Raw genomic sequence first — 22,070 nt, 5'->3', positions numbered from 1 at the left:
TATAGGTTACAAAAATATTTAGCCCCCAACAAGATAAAATCCACAAATGTCTGGCATCCCATCAAAACTTACCAGGCATTCAAAGAAGCAAGAAAACATCCCTACCCTCTAAGAGGAGTTCAATCAATCCATTAAAACTGATCTGGAACTGACACAGATGTCAGAATTTGCAGATAAGAACACGCAAACAGTCATTAAAACAGTATTCTGTATGCTAAAAAAGTTAAGTAGAGACAAGTAAGACATAAAAATTGAATTTCTAGAGATTAAAAACTACAAAGTGTCAGATGAAAGATATACAGGATGGGATTGAAGGCAGATTAGATACTGTAGAAGAAAGGTTAGTAAATTTGAGGATATGGCAAAATAAACCACCTAAATACCTAAATAAAGCAGAGACAAAAGAAGGGGTTTTTTTGTGTTTTTTTTTTTTAATGAATCGAGCATCATTAGAATGTGGGACAACCTCAGGTAAACTAATATGTGTTTGGAGGCAGAAAGAGTAAAAGAGATTGAGAAGAGAGAGCAGGAGACAGAAAAAAATATTTGAAGAAATAATATCCAAGTTTGTCCTAATTTCTAACGAGTTCCCAAGTAATGCAGATGCTACTGGCTCAAGGATCACGCTTGGAGAAACACTCACCTACAACTCTGCACACAATCTGCCGATGCCAGACAGAGGCAGGACGTGGACCTTGATGTCTCTGGCCCTAAGCCAGGAACCCTGGCTGCTGGGCCCACTCGGCACTGTGGTGACCCCCTCCCACTAGGCGGACACCTGTATCAGCATGCCAAGGGCCTCCTCCAAATCACTACAAAGGGTGAACAGTTCCGAGTGGCTGGAACTCCCCAGCTGGATTGGTGCTGATTCACGGGCAGGGTGCAGGTCCGGGGAGCAGGGTAGAATGGAGTCGAAGTGACCAGGATGGCCAGGGGTCCAGGCAGGCTAACCCTTCATCTGAGCCTCCGTGTCTTCATCTACAAAAATCCTCGAGAGGTGCCTCCTGCTCAAATTCCCCAGGGTACCAGCCTCTCACCCCTCATCCCATGCATCCCGACAAGCCTCCCCCATCAATACACACACACACACACACACACACACACACACACACACACACAACCCCCCCCCAGGGTTACTGTACTGCTGTGCCTAGAGTTACAAAGCAAGGGCCTCCTTGCCAGCCTCACTTTATGCTCCTGTCTGCAAGTCTAGACATTTCCAAGGTCTCCTGTGTAGTTTCTGATAAAGCCAAGACACAGCAAGAGACCCGGCCTCTTCTCCCTCTTGCACTCAGCCATCCTGAGGTCCCCACTCACAGCCTCTCAGCAGCTTTCCCCACTGCCTCCCAGGATGGTGCCCTGCCCTGGTCCCCCTCCCCCTGCCCTCCCACAGAGTACCAGGACGATCCAGTTTCAGCAGTGTTTTCCTCACAATACTGCCCAACCACAGTCTACATCAGACGCCTTCCGTGGAAGCTTTGAGACCCTGCAGGCAGAACATGGCACACAGCCTCCCTGGACCCACATGGCCACATGCCCAGCACACTGGGCACCCCATCAGCTCTGCCAGGCTCCCTGTGTGTGCCTGGTACCTGGCTCACAGGCAGAGGGACTCCTGACCTAAGCAATACCTGTCTACATGCCCTCCAAGTAGACCCCGGCCCATCCTGTGGGCAGGAACTGCTGGGCAGGGGGCCCGGCTGTCACCTCCACTTCTGCCACCATGGGAACTCCTCGTGAAGTTTCCACCTGAAGATGCCCCAACCAAACCTCTGCTCCCCAAATTCAAATCAGCTCTCCCTGGAGCAAGGGGCGCTTGTGCGTAAACAGAAATGTGTGCAGACATAAGCACACGTATACACACACCTACAACTCTGGTGCTGCAGAGTGATCAAGCATGGACTTCACCTCACACCAACCCAACCGTGTGCCACAGGGAAAGGATGGATCCTAAAATCCTTGCTGCTACTTCTTCAGGGGATCCACGGCACATGAAGCCACGTGGATGGTGCTGGGTGGACAGTGTTAGGGACGGTCAACCCAACGCTGGGCCCGGATTGTGACTTTGCAGCCCGCCCCACGAGACTCATCAGTGTCCTCTTATTCATTCTGAATTTACACAGGGAAGCAGCATCCATAAGAGTTAGAACCAGCTGGGGCTCACACTTCCTGGCGTGGGGCTCACACGCCATGGCCACTCACACCAAGGGAAGACTTACCGCTGAGGATCTCATTGTTGTTCCCCCAGAAGTCTGCTAACTTGGATGGTCTGTGGTAGAATTCATCTCTGTTGGCTGCCAGGATGAGCCTGAAGGAGAAAGCATGACTGCAACTCTTGGGTGAAACAAAAAAGCCATGTTTTTTTCCTCTCTACTTAACAAAGAAAATTTGCCTCAGTAACAACATGGGCAAGTTCCAAAGAGAACAGGAACGTGCATGGGACAAAGGTCTGTGGCAGCTCCAGGCGGATGGTTTCCTGGGGAGCCTGTGGCCAGGACTGTACCCCAGGGCCCTCCAGAGGAAATAAGAAGGAGATAGGCAAAGATGTGTGTGCACACTGTTCAGGGCCAGGGGACGAGGTCCCTACACACCCACTGCCCACGGCAACAAACTGTGAGTGAGACCAGGAGCCGGGCAGGTGAGAGCCCTGAGCGGCTGGCACCAAGCAAGTCCCAGACAGCCAGGAAGCAGGGAGGTACCACTCCTTCTGTCCATCTGTCCCTTCCCCTGAGGATACACCAGCCAGTGTCCCGGAAGTGTTAAGTACACCCACAAGAGCAGCTTGGGGTTGCGTGGGACCCCAGCAGCACACAGGGTCTCCAAGGGCAGCTGTCCTGAGCTTGGGGTGTTTGGTGGAGGGAATGGGTGAGACCCTCTCTGTGTTTCACTAGTTTTTTTCATTATGAATCAAACAAGTGTTTCTTTGGCAATTAGAAAACATGTCACAGTTTTCAGAGCCCTAGCTTAGAGGTAAGAAATCGATGTTTCCAGTTGGCTTTGCGGTTTAAATAAGAATATAGATGGTGTTCTGGCCCGGTGGTTGGAGCGCCGTGCTCCTAAACGAGGTCGCCAGTTCGATTCCCACATGGGCCAGTGAGCTGCGCCCTCTACAGCTAAGATTGTGAACAACGGCTCTTCCTGGAGCTGGGCTGCCGTGAGCAGCCAAAGGTTGGCATGAGCTGCCGTGAGCTGCCACCAGCTACTATGCACCCCTGTGAGTGGCCGGTGGCCAGCGTGAACTGCCGTGGGCTGCCGTAGATTGCTGTGTGCTGCCATGGGCTGCTGAGTGCTGCCGTGGGCTATCATGCACCCCGTGAGCAGCCAGTGGCCAGCGTGAGTGGCCGGTAGTCCACGAGCTGCTGTGAGCGGCCAACAGACAGCTGGCGACCGGCTGCCTCAGCCAGGGGAGCGCAAGGCTCATAACACCAGCATGGGCCAGGGAGCTGTGTCCTACACAACTAGACTGAGAAACGACGGCTTGAACTGGAGTGGGGGGGAAGGCGGACAAAAGGGGGAGAATATAGATGGTGACTGAGAGGGACACCTCTGAGACTAACAAGTGATCACTGGAGGACCCTCTGAGCACCACAAGCAGGTGCACAGGTGAACAGAAGACAATGGGTCAGGGACCAGGTCTTGGCAGCCTGTGGTAACTCTGGGTGTGAAACCACATTAATCTAGTCAGTGGTCAGGACCTAAAAAAACCTTCAAAAATAATTTTTGTATTGTCTTATTGGTTTTATGAACATTTGTTCAGGGTACAATGTGAATTAATAAAGATGTTCATAAAATTGAAAATGAAACAAACCAGTGCTGGGCCGTGGAAGTGTTTGCACCTCATGCACGCGGCATGTGACCCCCGCCCCCACTCTGCACCTCTCTATGTAGCCCCGGCCACCAGTGCCAGCACAGCCAGGCACTGTGCATGGCCATGGAACCCTCGGGTCTGCCCTGGAAGCCTCACCACTTTTGAGATGCCCATCTGGCCAACAGCCACTCTCTATCCCCTCTGCACAGCTGGCTCCAAGGGCTGTGCCAGGCCTCAGGGACATGCACCCAAGAGGGAAATGTCCCCGTTCCTGATAAAAGCCCCAGCCATTCACAGAATGATCCTCTGCAGCTTCAGCTGCCAAGCTCCAACCAGGACCCCAGCCTTGGGTGGAGATGGATGACCTGAGGGAGAGGCCAGCTGGGCCCTGACCCTTGCCTCCCGCCACACCTACTCTGTCCCTTCTGGGACCCAGCCCCGGATCTGTCCTGGCTGGCCCTGCTCCTACAGGCTGCCTGAGTGGGCCATCCTGGTGGAAGGTGGCCAATCCAGCATGGCCTGGACGGCAGTCAGGAGAAGGGAGAGTGCCACGTCCCCATGTGGGGGGAAGTCTCCGCAGCTGTAGTGGGAATGCAGCAAGGGCCAGGCCCCCCACCGACCCCCATGGGTGGGGGTCGTTTCATGTGGTCATGATCAAGAACCCAAAACGAGGCTGGTGCTGTCAGCTCCGGCTGATCCTTATGCAAGGCTCCAGAGAAGGAAAAATTAGGGAAAGAAAAAAAAAGCTGATTGAGCAGAACCTTCTGTCCTACGATTTTCAACTGCCTATTTTTCAAACAAGGAGCAGTTACATGTGCTTGTTAATAACCAGGAGCGTTAATTTCTGGGTTATTTTTGTCAAAGGAGTCACTAGCTGAAATTTGTGGTTTGCGGGGATTGCCTTAAATTGTAATTCAGAGACATGCAGGCGTGATGAGCACCCACCTCGAGGCTCCAAGCAAGAGAAGTATTCCCTCAGGCACCACTTCTGGGACCGCAATGCCGATACAGGGCCATCTGTGCTGCTGTGGCCAGAGGCAGGGAACTTGGTCACCACAACAGTTGGGGCTCTGAGGACAGTGGGTCCCCCAGGGCTTTGTTTTGTTCTAATAATTGAAACCACTAATTAATTATTCAGGACCAACAGGCACTCCTCACCCACTGCTGAGGGTGGGTCTGTGCAGTCTAGGGAGGGTGGGTCTGCCAGCTCACAGTTCACTTTGTACATCTGGTGAGGTATGACTTTTTCTTCAAAGAGCACATATCCCTTTGCAATCAGGGAAACAACATCAATGGAATCCCATCAGAACACAGATGCCTCTACAGAGCATGGCAAGGTCACTGGAATCCCAGAGCAAAGCTGCAGCCAGCATGGAAAACTTCGAAATCAGCATCTCACAGGCCACTAATGTAAGTCTACCTACTAGGCTCTTTGCCAGAGCACCCCAGTTAGTCATACTAGAATTAAAAACAGAAGCAAGACCGACAGGCACCCAGACTGGATTCACACTGGGTAACCGCCACCAAGGCAGTTACCACACTGGAGGCTCCAAGTGTCAGGCGACAATGGGCGTGGAAGGCAGAGGCTAGAACAACCTAGGAGATCACACCGCTGGGCAGGAGCCATGACGAACTGTGTCCACGGTGACCCCAGAAGGGAATGACACTCGAGGAGCCCATATGTGGGTAGGCAGCATGCAACCTAGAAGGCACACCTCACCTGCACGAGGGCCAGCCCAGCAGCCAGAAGACACACAGGGAGGCCCAAGAGCGCTGGGGGGAGGCAGCAGTGACATGTGACATGGGGGCTGCCACCTCTGGAGGGATGCACACTCCCAATAGGGAGAGCATCAGGGTGGCAACAAGAGAGATGGGGGGTGCAGACCTCGGGGTCTGAGACAACTCGGCCCAGCACTAGGCTTGGAGTTTCTCTGCAGGGGCCATGCTCACATTCACTCCCTGGGCAGGCACTGAGCTGGCTGCCCTCCCCTCCACCCCCACGACGGGCGACTCAGACAGTGGACTGCTAAGTCTGGGCATGAACAGACCACAGGATGCACACTCTGAGTGACCCAGGCTTTCTCCTGTGGGAAAGAGACGACAGGATGCTCGAACACAGCCAGAGAGAGGAAGAGATGCTTCAGGAACCATGCTTCAGGCCAGCAAAGCAGCAGGACGGGTAACCCTGCACATCACGGGCCATCCTGGGCAGAGCCCCTTCCAAGGAACGAACTACTGGGAAGCTAGAAAACATTCCCATGAGATCAGCATCGGTAAAAGGCAGAGCCACAAGCAACACTGCCCACAGCATCAAAAATGAAGATGTTTCATCTCTTGTGCAGGCCGAGGTGATATGTTTGAATCACATTTATATATACAGTAATGATGGCCACAGGTCCAACTGTAAAGGTCCTCTTTGCAATCATCTGACCTGGAGCAACACTGACTGCAGGGATGAGCTTAACCCACGAATACGAATAAGAACAGGGGCTATCGTTACCCTGAGGGCAAGAGGCAGACTTGATACTGAGGGTGCTGGAGGGAGCACACAGAGCCACAGGGGCCTCCTCACCGGTCGCAGCCACGTCTGCCAGCTTTGTGGGCAGCAGGGTCCACGTGGACGGTGGCCCTGGCACCGGGACCACCTGGCTGGGAGGAGAGGACCTGATCTGGACAATGCACAATGATGACATAATGACACACGGTGAGGACACTCTCTGCCACCCAACAGGGGACATGCGCTGACATGGCAAGGGGAGCCTATGACAGGGCCATCAAAAGACACTTGAAGAAATCAACTTGGTATTTCCTCAAAAAGTCAAACATAGAATTGCCATATCATCCAGCAATCCCACTTCTGGGGATACACCCAAAAGAACTAGAAGCAGGACTCGAACAGGTACTTGTACACTAATATTCACAGAAGCATTACTCCAAACAGCTAAGAGGTGGAAACAGCCCAAGTGTCTACTAATGGATGAATGGATAAACAAATGTGGTCTATCCATACAATGCAATATGACTTACCTTAAAAGGGAATGAAATTCTGACATATACTGTATGATATGGATGAACCTTGAAGACGTCAGGCTAAGTCTAATAAGCCAGTCACGAAAGGATAAATATTGTATGATTCCACTTATATGAGGTACCCATAGTCAAAGTCGTAGAAACAGAAAGGAGAATGGTGCTTGCTAAGGGCCAGGGGGAGAGGGAATGGGCCTTATTATTTAATGGGGACAGTTTCGGTTTGGGAAGATAAAAAGAGTTGTGGAGAGGGACAGTGGTGATGGTTGCAAGACAATGTGAGGATGCTATGGAACTAGACATTCACAAATGATTAGAATGGCAAACTTTTATGTTACATATACTTTAACACACACCCCCACACACTCCCATCCCTGACTTCTGCTACGTGGGGGGCAGATGATGTCATAGCAGTAGTGGAAGCCACGGCAGGGGGCAGAGGCTGCTGCATCCTAGGCCAGGACAGCAATGGCTGAGGTAGGAAGGAGCCCAATAAGGAGCGCTGGGGCAGGCCCTGCTGGTCCAGACAGCTCCTGGCAGCACTGGACAGCCATGCCAGTGGCCCTGGTGCCGGGCCTGCATCCCCTTCGCTGCTCCCCATTCCTCTGCAGGCACTGGGAGGCCCTCCTCAGTCTCTAACAAGCCCGGGCTCAGCTCACCAGGCCTCTCCTCCCTGGGCAAGCTGTGGTGTCCCTCCCATGGCAGCCCCACCCTGCTCCCCCGTCCTGTTCTCGCATCACACACGAACAGAAGTGCGTACATGGAGAGCCTGCAGCCTGCCCGTTCTCATTGTCCGGACACCCGCTAGAACAGAAGCAGCCCCCAGAAGCCTCTCTGGCCCTCCTACGTGGTTGGGAAAACACTGAGCATATTCAGTCAGTCACCCGGAGGCGGCATATTTGGTCTTTGGCTTAGAGCTTCGGAAAACACTTGAGAGAAACACTAAGGCTGTCTTGAGTCACAGCCTACAAGGAGTTCGCTGTTAGGAGGACAGGTCCTGGCAGCGACGCACAGGTTCTAAGCGAAAGCAAGAGAGACCCGTCCGTGCTCACCCTCCTCTCTCCTTCTTCCCTATTTTATTTTACTTGCAGGAGGTTGTAGATCACCTCAGGGAAGAGCCTGTCAAGTGGGGCTGTGGCTGACTCTGGGAGTAATGAGGACAGGCAGCAATGGATCTCGTGACTGTCAGGCTGCATAGCCTCATCTGAGAAATTCTTCACTTGTTGGGCGGGAAGGGAGTTGTTTTGTTGGAACGCGGGAGTTCAAATGCGCGTAGACAAGTGATACGAAAGCTCAGTGGCCAAGGGGGCGGACCATGCCAGTTACCCATTTATTACCTCTCCGCCCCAGATTCACACTCCATTGCCTGCTCTGTGATAAGGAAGCGGAACTCTGCAGCTGGTACCATGTGAAGTTTTGTCATTCGAGGGCACTGGAGACACACTAGAGGAGAGGCCTCTTTTCCTGGCTCCTGTGTGCTTTCTCAGGAGGCTTCCCCAGCCCACTGTAGTAAGCAGTGCCTAGTGCCAAGCACTTTCCCCCAGCACCCTCTCTGCAACAGCTGCCAGCACCCTTGAGGGCAGATTTCCAGCAAGTTCTGCCAGTGCAGCACCCCAGTGACTTCCTGGTCATCCAGGATGCCACAGCTGCGTCTTCCCAGCAAGGTCTGGATCTCAGCCCAGGGCTGAGGGATGGTGCTCTGCCCTGGGCACCCCAACCCCATTAGTTAGTCATTCTGTATATTACACTTTCCCCGCTCGAAATCACTGTGCCTGGGTCCTGTCCAATGGCTGCACCCTGACTCAAACAGCTCACCGTATCGGGGGCCGGACAGGGTCAGCTGCCAGAGCCTGGCCTGGCCCTGCTGCGCCCTCTGAGGGAAGGGAACAGTGGACACTCCGCACCCTCCACTTTCTGGCCTGGCATGAGTTAATTCAGCCACTCAAACAGACAGCAGGTATTTGTACACTAATATTCCTAGCAGCAGTATTCACAATAGCTAAGAGATGGGAACAACCTACATTAGTTAGGCAGCGTGCTGTCTGTGATTTTGCACGGTGACTCAAACCCAAAGAGCTGGTCGAAATAGTTCCAATCATTTCTGGTACAGATTTTAAAAGGATGAACTTTTCCCAGGCAACTGCACTAGTAAGCAGTTTCAAGTATCATTTTTGGTTGTGGGTTACATCTCAGCCTCATTCTCTGTGTGGATACACGCTGATATGTTCCCCCCGGGGTGCTCTGGGGAATGGAGGGGTGTCGTCCATATCCCAGGGTCATGAGGAGAAGGGGGTCAGTCCTTAGTCTCCCACTTCCTTCGCCTGATACCCCGCTGCCCCCACCACCTCGCACCTTTACAAAACCACCCAGACTTCTCTCTGGCAACATGAACCAGCCAGCCCAAGTGGGGCTCTCGCTCACTGTCACCTCAATTCTGCTGCCCCCCTGAGCCCCCATCAGAGCCCATCGGGCTGTGCCCTTGCCCGGACCCACTTCCCTCCCCTGTCCTGCTCACACAGCCATCTTTAGAGGCTGACTCTGACTATCTTTGTACATCGCCTCAGGGCCTTTACCACTGACAGGCATTCCCTCCAGTGCCCCGTGCTGAGCGATCACTGTCTGAAAGGGCAGGGCCAGGCCTGTGCGGCTCGTCCCGGGCCACCCTCCCCTCGGCCTGCAGGTAGCAGCCACATGCCCCTCTTGCTCACAGCACCACCACGGGCATTGAGGACTGTGGGGCACCTGAGAGTGAGCAGACACAGAGCAAGGGGGTTACCTGTATGCATTTTTGGAAACGGGGCGAGGATCAAACTTAAAGAAGATAATGCACATGGGTCCCGGAGGGTGGCTTTGCTCACACGGGGTCACACGGTCTGCGGGAAAAGGAAAAAAGTGAGGTAAGTAAACAGCAGACAACAGAACCACCTTCCCTGAACCTGCAATGCTCCCTCATCCAGATTAGAACCAGCCCTGAGAAGCCAGACCCTCACTGGAAATGCCATAACCACATGCCCAAGACCGTGACGCTCGCCAGCACCACACAACTATCCCCCTAAACATATACACTCGTCAGCACCGCCCTGACACGCAGTGTCTTCATTGGCCCTGGACACACGCATGGGGTGGTGAGTGGGCGCTGGAAGGGGAGACAACAGCAAGAGCAAAACCCTCGGGCACCGGGGGGCAAGCCGGCCCACAGCCGTCCAGGAGACTCTTCGGCTTGCTTCATGCCCCCCACCCAAACTGCCATTCCTTCGCCTGGCACCAGCACCAATTCCAGCACCCAGCCCTCACGGCCGCAGAACGTCCAACCGACCTGGGAACACTCTGTAGCAGTGTCTACAGCAGGTCCTCAGCACGTGCCCTCCACCCTCAACAGCCCAGGCGTGGCCAGGAGACCCAGAGGGCCCTGCACACTCCGTCGGCAAGGGACACAGGCAAAGTCCCCGTGCCAGTGACATGGACACACACTGGTGCTGCTGAGGGAGAACTCGGTGTGCAGCTCCTCCCTCCACACACAGGCTCCTCGCCCAGGGCCTCCGGGGCCAGCAGGTCTTTTCCCACAAACAAGTTGAGAACTGAGATGAGATCCCAAGGCCACCAACCCTGGACAAGGTGACTGTGAGTCCTGCACGCGTGCGACAAGCTAGGGACATTGCTCCAGTGCAGAACCAGGGCCTACAGCCAGGAAACAGGAAGCACAGGCTGTGTAGGTTCTGAGGGGTACCAAGATGTCCCTCAAAGAAAGAGCCTGATGAGCAAGGGGGGAAGATGTGTTCACTGTATGTGCACATATGTGAGGCCATGAGGTCTGTGCGCATGTGTGAGTGCATGGATACGTCTGCCTGTGTGCTTGTATGTACACATGTGCACTCAGGCAAGTGTCTGTGTGCATGTGTGTCGAGGGGAGGCCACTGAGCTCTAAGCACCCTTGCCTGCCTGGGGCACCATGGGATCTGAGAGGGTCCATGCAGTGGCCTGTCCCAGGATGGTGTCTGCTAGAGCAAGGCCTGGGCTCCACTCGGGGGGCACATGTGTAACGTAGGTCTGTGAGTCAGGTCCTTGCCGGGGGAAGAGCAGGGCCGGATTCCCAGCCCTAGCCCATCCTCGCTGAACACAAGGCCTCCATGGCTTCTCTGCCACTCCTGCCCCTCTGCCTGAGGCCTCAGAGTGGCCACACAGGGGAGGGGACCCCCTGCTGCTCAGCACAGAGCAGAGTCCCCGCAGGCATGTGGGCAGCAGGCGTGGGCCACGAGGGCTCCAGCTCACGGCCTCAGGCCCGGGGCCCCACCATCCACACCACACAGCTCCAGAAGAGGCCATCGCCAGCCACGGGGACGGGGCAGGTGAACAGTGACGATGAGCGCTCTCCTCTGACATCAGTGCAATTGCTCCCGGTTCTTGGGTCTCTGAAAACGTTCCTGTCTCAGGACTCGCCGCTGGGGGACGTTCGCACCACACTGACCCTGCCGTCAAAGCTACGCCACACCACGGGCGGGCAGGTGGGCAGCAGGGGCTGCGGCTACAGAACACAGAGCCCAAGGAGGCGCCAAAGCCCTGAGCAAGCCCCTCAGATACACCCCCAGCCCAGAGCCATGCGGAGGCTGCCAAGCTCCTGGGGCCTCCCCATGGACGATGCCATAGTGTCCCTGCCACTCCACTCACTTCTGCTCACTGGTCTGGCCAGGGTGGGAGGGGAAGGACTCACTCCACTACTGTTGCCATGGCTCCCACAGGCCCTGGAGAGACCCCCGGACTCCGCCCCCATTCCTCCCCAGCCCTCACAGGCACGGGCATTGGTAATGGCCAGCAGGGATGACACTTGGCCCTCACTAAAGCCTGTGGTTGTGCAGCTGAGGTGTCGCCATAGTGACTAGCAGAAGTGCACGGTGCAAGGGGATGTGTAGCCATGCGAGACGGGCTGCTGCCACCAGCCCACGCTGACAGGAGAGGCTGGGTTCCCACCGGGGGTTACCTGGTGTGCCCACTGGGGCCATCACTCCAGGGGTGCTTGACGATCCCAGTACTGGTGGGCAGGCTGGTGGGGCCAACCCTCCTGGTAAAAACGACTCAAAACACTTGCGAGAATATGAAAACACCTTAAAAGCAGCCGAGAGCTGACAAGGTCATGTAGAATTTAGACAACATCTTGGAGAACACAGGAATTCGGAGAGGAAAGAAAGCAGAGTTCAGTGGCCGTTCCTGCCTTGGGGCATTGACCCGTCTGGATAAACCGGGCTCTGGTGGCCCCAGGAGTGAGAAGGACAGAAGACAAGGCCCAGGGCCACCCTCAAGAGATGATCGAGAAGCAATCTTTCCTCCAAGGGAAGCTGGGAGCCTGGAGAACAAACTCACAGGGTGAGGTGAGGCTACATCCACAGCCAACCACGGACTGCAGGAACAGCTCAGAAGAGCAGGGGTCCCTGAGAAGTCCCAGGAATGGAGCCAGGGCCACACCAGGCTTCCAGGGACCCTCACGCCGAGGCTTGGTTTGAGGGGCCCCCACACTGGTAGTGCTCCTGAGCACCTGGCAAACCAAAGTTCTCATCTTCATCCTAGACCACCAAGAAGCCTCACAAATAATTTCCAGGACAAAGAGCAGTACACAGTCAGAAAGAACCACATAACAAAACAAAGCACCGTGAACAAGAACCAGCAGAAAGAGATCCCTATACGTCTCGTAAACCAACCACACTCTGATTGCAGAAAAGGAAGCTTGGAGATAGTTGCAGAGAAAAGGGAAGTGATAAAGAATAAACCAGGAGGTACACAAAGCACCAGAAAGTTTTAGAAACGGAAGCTATAGTAACCATGAATTAAAATTCAGGAGTGGACGTAACAGATCAGACACAGCTGACAACGGGTCAGTAGAATCACCCAGAACAAAGTGCAGGGAGACAGGAAGCTGGGCCTCCTGGGGCCCCAGGTGTTCCACCTGCCAGGTGCAGCTGACAGGGTTCTTAGCACCTGCCACCTGACCCCAGTCCAGCACAGAAGACACAGGCCCCCTCCCCTCACAGGGGAGCTGGTCTCTCTCAGACGCACAAATGCCCCCGGCAAGGCTGGCACCCAGGCGGCCAGCCCACCTGCCGAAATGCCACTGGCCCACATCCCCACTGGGATGAAGGGCTGTTCTGAGGGCTGCCCCAGCATGGATGTGCCACTCTGGACTGTCAGAGGAGGCAGCCATCGTCGTCTGCTTTGGCCTACGGTGTCCCTCCCCGAGCTACATGCCTGGCCACCAGGTGAGGCCACTGGCCAGGGACAGCGCTGGCCACCGATGCTCCCAGTCCACATACAGGACGCCGCTGTCCAAGCCGGCCCGGGGAAGGGGCAGACCAGCTCTCCAGATGCGGTGGGGAGGGCTCTGTGGTCTAAGGAAAGCCACCGACGGGTCTCGGGGCAACCTGCTGTCAGGGGTGTGGGCACAGAGCCCAGGGCTGCGGCCTGGACGGAGACGCGGTCATTGGGAGGGAAGGACCAGAGGAAAGCCAGCCCCTGGGGAGGGGACCATCAGGAACTGCCTTTCTCTCCAATCCCTCGCCCCCCACTCAAGACAGGCCCGCTGCCCGACAGCCCCGCCCTTTCCTGGCTTCACCTCCAGCCCCCCACCCCCACCCCCAGCATCCCTCTTTGCCCAGACCTGATATGCTCCCTCAGCAAGCCCCTGGAAGTTCCCAGGGGTGCAGGGCCCTTCTCCCAGCATGTCCCCACCCAGGCCCACCAGAACTCTGACACCCCCGCCAGGGCCTGACAAAGTTCTCCCTGACAGCCCCGCTCATCGGGCGACCTCTCACCCCTGCTGACTTTCAGGCTCCGAGAGCAAATCTGGGTACAGCCTCCGTTGGCCCAGTCACAGCCTGAGGTCTGGGTGCAGGGCAGGCAGGCAAGTGGGTGGCTAGAACTCCTCCCACAGTGGCAAACAGCGTTCTGCCGGCCCGGTCACTCAGGGCCTCTGAGAAAATGCTCCTCTCCGCTTCCCATAGCTCCGTGACCAGCAGAGGGGGAGGGGCTGCAACAGGTCCCACCATGCCCATGAGGCTGGGCCCATCCTCGCCAGGTGGCGTGCATGCTTGTCTGGAGGAGCTTACCCTGAATGCCACCTGAGCTGGTGAAATCTGCAGGGGAGGGCAGCATCCTGGACAGAAGTGTACGGTACTTGCTTTCTCATCTGTCCCCACCTCCATCTGGGGCCCAGCACATAGGCCCAGGCCCTGATAGAATGTCCTCTTGCCCCTGGAAGCCGGAGAAGTCAGGGCTATGCAGGCTCTGGGGTCACCCCTGAGGGCAGGGCAGCCGGAGCGAGCTCACAGCCAGAGAAAAAGGCAGGCAGGAAGGTCCCAGGGGGTCTGTCCAGGAGCCTTGCCAACAGGCCTCGGTGATCACAGTGTGGCCTTAAGGTGAGCATCCGAGCACTGCAGGAAGCCATGCCCCACTGTGTCCTGTGTCCAGTGCACTGCTGGCCCCCACAGGCCAAAGAGACCACGACGGTAATGTGCACACCAGCCAAGCCTGTGGACGGCAGTGAGTTCACAGGCCCGTCCTCTGCCTTCCCTCCCTCCCCCTCACTTGGCCTCCCAGCAACCGGGACGGCAGGACAGAAAGGTGGGCCCACGACAGAACTTGGCTCTCTGGGCAGTGACACACTAATCCAGAGGAGGCTGGGCCCTGGGTGCCACAGGGCAGGGGAGAGACCGCTGGGGACAGCTGGGAAGTACCTTCCCATGCTGGGCATGTTCCAGGCGTGAACCCCTCTCACCACGAGCTCAGCCTGAGCGTACACGGGAGACTCGCTGGAGGGCTGCCTAGTGGCTGCACTCAGGGTGAAGGAGCAGGCACACGTGGGATGCTGGGGTCAAGTGGGCCTCCCTGACCCCCCATCTATTCCCAGGCAGCCCCCTACAAGGCCAGGATGCCCCCAACTGGACCTGCACATCTGCACTGCCCTGGCAAGTCCACAAGGAGCTCCACCCAGCTTCATCATGAAAATACTTGAGAAGCCAGCATGCTTCCTGCAGGGCACCCCCTGGCCTCACTGTTCTCTCTGTGGCCGACCCTCTCCAGGGTGTGAGAAGCCCCAGGAAAGCTGGTGAGGGAGCAGCCAGCTCATCCAGGCACGGCGGAAAGTCACTGTGTCCACATGTGGTCCCACTGGGGGCGCTGGCTTACAAAGGCCCCGCACACGGCTGCGGCAGGTCTTGGTCTGGCTCACAGGGATGGAAGACCCCAGAGCGTGGCCTGGGCCAAGGAGAGGAAGACAAGTGGGCAGCAGTCGGGAGGGACCACACGCAGGATGGGAGTGGAGTCTGAGAGGTGGCCAAACATCCTGACAAGCGCCTGAGACACCAGCACAGCACGTCTCAGCGGAGGGCTGCACAGCCAGACATGGAGAGGTGCCATCTTGCTCACCGCTCAGCAGTGTGTCCTTCCATGCGCACTGCATATGGCCTGGGCCATTCTGTACAGAAACCCAGGGGCTGGCCCCGCTGAGGAGGAGGCCGGCGTCGGCAGTTTCCACGCCCTTGGAGCATCCTCACCACGGCTGCCTCTCGACTCCACGTCCCACGGGTCACATGGATTCCCCTAGCTGCACATAACAACCAGGCAATCTTTGTCACCACCAAGATTTCACATAAAACACTGAGCTCTGTGAGCTTGGCCACATGGCAGCTCTGCTTTGATAAACTACCCAGGGCTTTTCTGGAACTGAATAGAGAGTAGCATGAAGTCCTGCCGAGAACAGGAAGGCTGCAGCTCTGGAAGCGTCTTCTCTCTGACAGTGTCCGAGAGCACACTGAGACCACGACAAAGGTCCCCAGACCAGGGATTGTAATTCAGGCTGGGCAGGTGCACGAGGCTGCATGTGCACAGATGAGACAGGTGCACCCACACCTCACACCTGCCCACTCACTGCTGCTCACAGCCTGGGGCGCCTGCTGTGACCTTGGCCCACCTAGAAACAGCCAAGGAAGCACTGTGTCCTCTGGGGTGGCCTCCACCAGCCTGAGTGTGCACCTGTTAGGGCCTCCCACCTGCAGCCGGGGCGGATCCAGTGAAGGCTACGCTTCGCACATGCACTTGGAATCCCTGGGCACACCATAGCCCTGGGAGGTATGAAGCAAAAGGAAAGAGCCCTCTTCAAACCAAAGCCAAGGGCTTCCTGTCCTCTCACAGAAAGCTAGGGGAAGTCTTCCCAGATCATAGCTCAGCAAGTCTGGCTTTCCCCTAGTTTAACCACCTGGTAATTCTGCAAAACAGGAAGAACGGGTCACGGACTTGGCACCAGTAATTCTTAGTACACGGTGCTGCCTGCGAAGCACAGAAGCTTTCCAGGCACTCACAGCCCATCTGCTGATAACGCTTTCGAGAGTTCTCCCAGCGCACTCCATCCTGCCTGCTCACCCACTGCCTCTGAATCCCCACTCCAGCCAGGGCCTCCTTCCTCCTCCCCTGCCTCCCAGAGGACCCACAGGGCTGTTCCCAACAGCCAAGTAGAACCCGGTAAACTGCCTCTGTCAGAAGGACCAGGCTCTTCAATGAGTCAAGCTTCAAACCTCACTCCACGCGGCATCGAACAAGAACACGAGAAAATAATCTAGGTAGACAGGCCTGGCCAAAGACAAGTCAGGGTCACACATTAAGGGATGCAGTGACGACTGCAGTGGCTCAAACGAGGGCCACTGGGGACAAGGCCTGGCACCCCCCCAATGGACCAGTCCTGGTGACCAACAGTGAGGATCTGTTTCCCTGGCCCCCAGTACCCGGCGTGGACAGGGACAGGTGGATGAGACGCAGGGAGGGTCAGTGACCTCTCAGAGGCCACTGAGAGAAGAGGCAAGAGGGGCCTAAGGGGCCTCATTGTCACCGCAAGGCCTGATGGGGAAGGACCCGGCAGAGGGACTGGCAGACCTCAGCACTACTGGGGGTAGTCTCCACCTGTCTCCAGACCCTACCTGGCTGCCCACCTCACCGTGCCCAGGGGCTCACAGCATCACGCGCTGATTGCCACGGCCCACCCCATGCCTACCAGCACCACCTCCTCCAGCACTTACACCAAGGGCCTCTCCCCTCCCCTGTCTCCCAGCCCACCCCATCTTCTCTTGTCCGCTGCTGGCTCTCCGTTCCCAAGCTCAAGGCTCCACACCTCCTGCTACCACAAACAGCAGTTCCTGGGGGCCGGCAGGGTCTGTGGTTGTGGTTCCCACTCCCAGGTCACCCAGGCACACATTCTCATCTGGAGTTTCCAACTACATGTGACCAGCAAAAGCCCCATCTCTGGTCAACAAAGATGTGCTTCCAGATGTTTCTCAGCAAAGTACAGGTGTGTGCTGTAGGGTTATCACACATGCAGGACCTCGCTGCTCCTGTCTTCCCACTAACTGGCTATGCAGGTCCATCCTCTCCAAGGGACAGTGCCCTCAGCCTGCTCGCTGCTGCCCAGCTTTCCTGGGGGTGGCATCCCATATATATGCTCTGTAAGCAACGGAGGACCTTCCTAGGACAGCAATCCAGGAGGCAGAATGGCTCAGTCAGAGGCTGAGGATCTCAGACGAGAAAACGTGGCCAGCTCCCTCCAAACATCCGGTGGCGGGTAGGGTACTACCCGCCATGCAAGAGGACATCTCCTCCCACCCCCGCTGGGGTGGACCTGCCACGCTTACCCTCCTGCAGTGTCAAGAAATGCTCTTTCCACAGTTTCACTGGCATCCCCCAGTACTGGCACGTCTTATGGCCACCCATGTCCATGAATCACCGCTTTGGGAACTGAATCCCGGGCCTTTGCTGCACTGACCTGTACTGCGGTCGACTGTGGTGTGGGCAGGCACTGCCTGTCTGCTCCATGAACCATAGATGTCTTCTCCCATCTGCCTGACAGCCTGGCCTGTGGTGGTGCCTGTCAAAAGACTACTACTTTACGGCGAATCTTCCCATCTCTCCTACACAGCAGTCACCCTCCCTATCCCAAAGTAAGAGCACCTTTCTCTTGACTTCCTTGTGAGGTTATACTTTGGCTTAGTTCTCAGATCGGCTCAGGGTCTGCCTGGGTGGGTGGTGTGAGGTATGGACCCCTATGCTTCCCCCACCTACAGGGCGTCCAGTCTGTCCAACCTCGCCACACCCGGACATCCAGTCACAGAGGGCCCTGCGTGTGTCACCAGGTCTCTAAGCCTCAGCACATACTATGGTGCCTGGAGGGCAAGTCTCCCTCTTAGCTATTCACAGAACCTTCTAAAACTCTGACCAAGTGTGCCATGCCCCACCCCCACTGGCCACACCAGGTGTTGTTGCAGGCACCCCGTCCATAAAGCAACATGGGCAAGTAAGTCCAGAACTGGAAGCTACTCCGTGTCCACAGTGGCATCCACACACCGGAGCAGCAAGCAGCAGAGCAGGAGGCCCCATCTGGGCGAGAGTACCCCCGCTTGGTGCTTCCACAGAGGACAGAAATAAGCAAGACTTGTCCACAAGGCCAGAAGTCAGGGTAGAGCGACCTGGTCCTGCGGATAATGAAGGACATGAGGGAGACACCTGGGTGCTGGCAATGGTTTCCACACCCTGATGTGGACGGTAATCGTGAGGCTAGGCTCACCGCACCATCCAAGGAGCTACACAACATTGGCGTATTTGATGTCAGGGGAAAAAACGGATTGTCTGCCCCCAAAAGCTGCCCATGAGAAGCAAGTGGACAGACCCAGCTGTGCTTCCTCACTGGCTTCAAGACATTCCTCTGGGTGGGGGGAGGTAAAGCAGGAAAGGCTGGAAGAAGAGTCTACTCATGGGAGTCTGGACAAGAACGGACTCAGCCCTGGCTCAAAATGCCTCAAAACAGGACCAAGCACTGACGGGCTGTTGTGAGTGCTGCACGATGCCACCCACATGAGCCGACAGCAAAGCCACACCTGACCAAGTCCACACCTGACCACCGGGGCAGAGGGCTGTGGGGGACCTGCCCCCTTGCAGGAGCCCTTCCCTTTATCAACTAAAAAGGCCAACAGGGCATCTGGGTGGAGGAGAGATGCCACGTCAGAATGCAGCAATGAACGACAGGGACTCACACCAGTGACTAGGGAAGTATTTTTGTCACGACACAGAGCAGAGGGGACAGAGCCACTCGGGAAATTGAGGCTCCTGGTTCACATCAAATCAGTATCCTACCGGGCTTCACGTGCTAACGCTCTGGACAGAGGTTAACTGGGCCCTGGAGTAAGGCCCCATTTTGATATGCCAAGCACTTTACACATTTGGGAATATATTTTTAAGGCTAGCCATCTGGTCTTGAGGGGCCATGCAGAGGATGGGGTACCTCAGGCTTCACATGAGAGGGCTGCATGGCCAGGCACCTCATCCCCACCCTGTGGCAGTTCCCAGGGGCGGAGCTGGAAAGCATGGCTGCTCTTTCCACGTGATGCCTGAAGTTCTCCCAGCAGCTGCCAGCAGAGGAGATAAACATACATGGGAACACAGTGTCGCTATTCCTGGGCGTTGGCTGAGAAAGCCCTGACGTCTGTAAATATTCGAAGCAGCCAGCCCACTGCAATGCTCCACCTTCCTCCCCGGTCAGTGACTGAGGACTCCTCAATCTATGTTTTCTCATTTTGACTGTTCCGTGGCATTTCACCATGACAAATTTTCTATAGTGATACTCTTCCTGAGATCTTCCAAGATGTTTTAGGAGCACTAATTCAGCCTCATACCAAGTGTTATTGTCCCTTCACAGTTCAAAGGAGCAGTACAAATGAGGGATACAGTGAGCATTAAGGAAAGCTCCAGTCACGAGGCAGCCGTTGTACCTTGGCCCCTCCTGGCAGGGTCACTCGACTTCCTCACAAGCCAGCCCAACCTCACAGTGGCTCCTGTAGCTTCTATGGTTAATAAAGGAGGAAAGGGCCACCTTCCCCACTAACCCCTCAAAAGAGGAGGAAAGTAAGCATTTAAAGTTAGCAAGGTCCTGAAGACCTCGACGGAGACACCCCAAGTGGCAGCTGCCACCAGGAGACGGGAGCCAGCCTTTTTTACTTTTAAGTGTGCACATACTATTTTTGCAATCTAAAAAGGAAGTTGTGAGAGAAAGAAAAAAGTTGCATTGATAACCTGAAAGGGGAGCTCAATGGTGCTGGGGTGATCTTGCTTTCATGAAGCCCATCACCAAACCCTGTGGTCCAGACCAACAACTGCCAGACTCTGCAGTACTGCCCTCATGAGCCAACCAACATGTTCGCAAAGGATGGGCCTCATCCTCTCACATCTGGAATGTCAGTTACAACGCGGTCCCACTAGTAGAAGCCTCTCAGCCTCCCTGCCCTGGACCATTTCTCTCCAGACAGGCTCTGGGGTCTGGGTCCCCTCGTTTTTCCACAGACCTCTTCAGCAGCAGCGCCACCCACAGTGCCTTCAGAGAGCTTCCCCTCTAGTGAGGAGACCAGGTCTGAGAACATGGCACACGGTTACACCCGTGGGGAAACATGATCAAAATGACAGCTCTCAAATGGAAGCATGAAGGAGTAATAACAGTTCAGGGACTGGGTAGCCAGGCAGAGCAGATGGCCTGTTCCCTTCTTTCAGGGCAAGGCTGTCGTACCACACATTGGAGCACGCAGTGGCCTAGTCTGAAGGACCTGCAGTTTGCAGACACATCGTAACATGAAGCAGCCGCAGGACTGGGGTGAATGGTCAGGGGCCTGAGAGGGTGGGAGCACCAGAGCAATCCACCCTGTCCCATGGGAGCCCTGGGATGCAGGGTGGGGGGACAGAGGCTCTGCTGTGTCCACCAGCCAACACAACATAGCCACCCTCTCCAGCTCCCCCACCCCACCAGACAGGTCACCTGATGCAGAAAGTCTTGTGGGAGAGAGACCCAGACGGAGCAGAGGCCCTGGTTCTCAGTGACCTGGGGAACACCATTTGCCCCTCAGTCTGTTTTCTTTGCTGTGAATAACGTTTGGCCAACGAACACTTGCCCCAAAAGGTTGTCCTGAGGATCATCAAGCAAGTGAGAGAAAGCACTTCCAAAGCACTACCAGAGGTAGGCACCCCTTATAGCTGCCACCAAGTCAGACTTTGTCAAGGAAGAGGACTCTGAGTCCAAACAGCAGCAACAAAACAGTGGTCAGCAGGTCCAGAGCAAGATAACAGGCCAGTCCTGTGCTGAACATGTGATATCTCCGCTGGAGAAGAGACCTGAGGCTCAGGGACTGGTCCAAAGGTTCCCCTTAGCTGTGCCCCAGAATGAAGCCAGGAAGCATGGAAGGTGCTGGGGTGGGGGGTGGGGTCTCAAAGGCCAGCAAAGGGGCCAGGCCTTGGGCTGGGTACAACTCTGCCCAGGCCCCACCCCTGATGCGCTGGGGGAAGGGTCTGGCTACCTGAGCCACCCCAGCCAGGAAAGCTATGTCCAGGCACAGGGATGACCCAGCACTTGCTGCCTACTCAGACAGCTGTCACCCCGCTGCACCCGCAGCGGGACGCAGGGAGGCAGCAGCGTGACTCAGGGCTCCATAGCTGACCGACGCCGTGACCCACCCACCACGCAACTCCCCCAGCCCCGCCAGTCTCTGCTTCCCTGCAGCAAGACCAGCCCGGTCTGCCAGTGGCCCCCCCACCCCAACCCGGCGGGGATCACTGGAAACGCCTCCCAGTGGAGCCCTTCGTTGGCCTTGGGCGGTTTGGTCTCCCCGGACCCTGCAGCTTGATTTCCATTTCACGCCTCGGGAAGGGGAAACTGAGGCAGGAGGGGGGTACGGCCCCGCCCCTCCCCGCCCGCTCCTACGGAGCCCCGCGCCCCCGAGCCCGGGCCAGCCGACTCCGCGGGGAGTGGAGTCCGCAGGCCCGGGCAGCCAGCCGCGCACTCACCGCCTCCGCCGCCGCCGACTTCCGGGTGCCGCGCCCGCGCGCTGCCGCCACCGCCCAGGCCCCGCCCCTGCCGCAGTCTGTGCGCAGCCATTCGGCTGCGTGGCTAGGGACAGAGCGGCGCGCTGCAACCCGAGGCACAGTTGGCTACGTGCGCTGTCGCTCCAGGGGCTACGCCCTCCCAGAGCCCCGCCCCTGAGGCTGCGCCAAACCTCTTGGCTGCGCTGGTGTCTGGACACCGCGTGACCCCCGCGGCCTTCCCAGCCTCCTGGCTTCCAGACCCGGGGACTCCCGCAGGAGGTCGCAGCCGCTTGACCCGTCAGGGCCGCTGTCTGAACTCGGTCACCGGCCCACCTGGTGGCCCCGGCTTGTGCACTACAGGGATGCTCAT

The 22,070-nt window shown here is 56.5% G+C and overlaps 1 protein-coding gene across 2 annotated transcripts in view; it reads right to left on the bottom strand.

Annotated features, from left to right (window-relative positions):
- The window catches only part of TANGO2 (transport and golgi organization 2 homolog), a 35,814-nt gene extending 14,046 nt beyond the window's left edge, over positions 1–21,768 (bottom strand). The window contains exons 1-3 of one of the 2 annotated variants that reach the window (XM_033097818.1): positions 21,683–21,768; positions 9,612–9,708; positions 2,220–2,308 (exon numbers count right to left, since the gene is read on the bottom strand). In XM_033097818.1, coding sequence (XP_032953709.1) covers positions 2,220–2,308; positions 9,612–9,667 — 145 coding nt within the window. In that variant the 5' untranslated portion in view covers positions 9,668–9,708; positions 21,683–21,768. The remainder of the gene's footprint in view (positions 1–2,219; positions 2,309–9,611; positions 9,709–21,682) is intronic. The other variant, XM_033097817.1, reaches the window with a different exon arrangement.
- Between the last annotated feature and the right edge of the window lie 302 nt (positions 21,769–22,070).

This window comes from Rhinolophus ferrumequinum, chromosome 25 (assembly GCF_004115265.2).
Source record: "Rhinolophus ferrumequinum isolate MPI-CBG mRhiFer1 chromosome 25, mRhiFer1_v1.p, whole genome shotgun sequence".
Lineage (NCBI taxonomy): Eukaryota > Metazoa > Chordata > Mammalia > Chiroptera > Rhinolophidae > Rhinolophus > Rhinolophus ferrumequinum.
The sequence above is the reverse complement of the archived record's forward strand: the minus strand, read 5'-3'. Positions and strand labels throughout refer to the sequence as shown.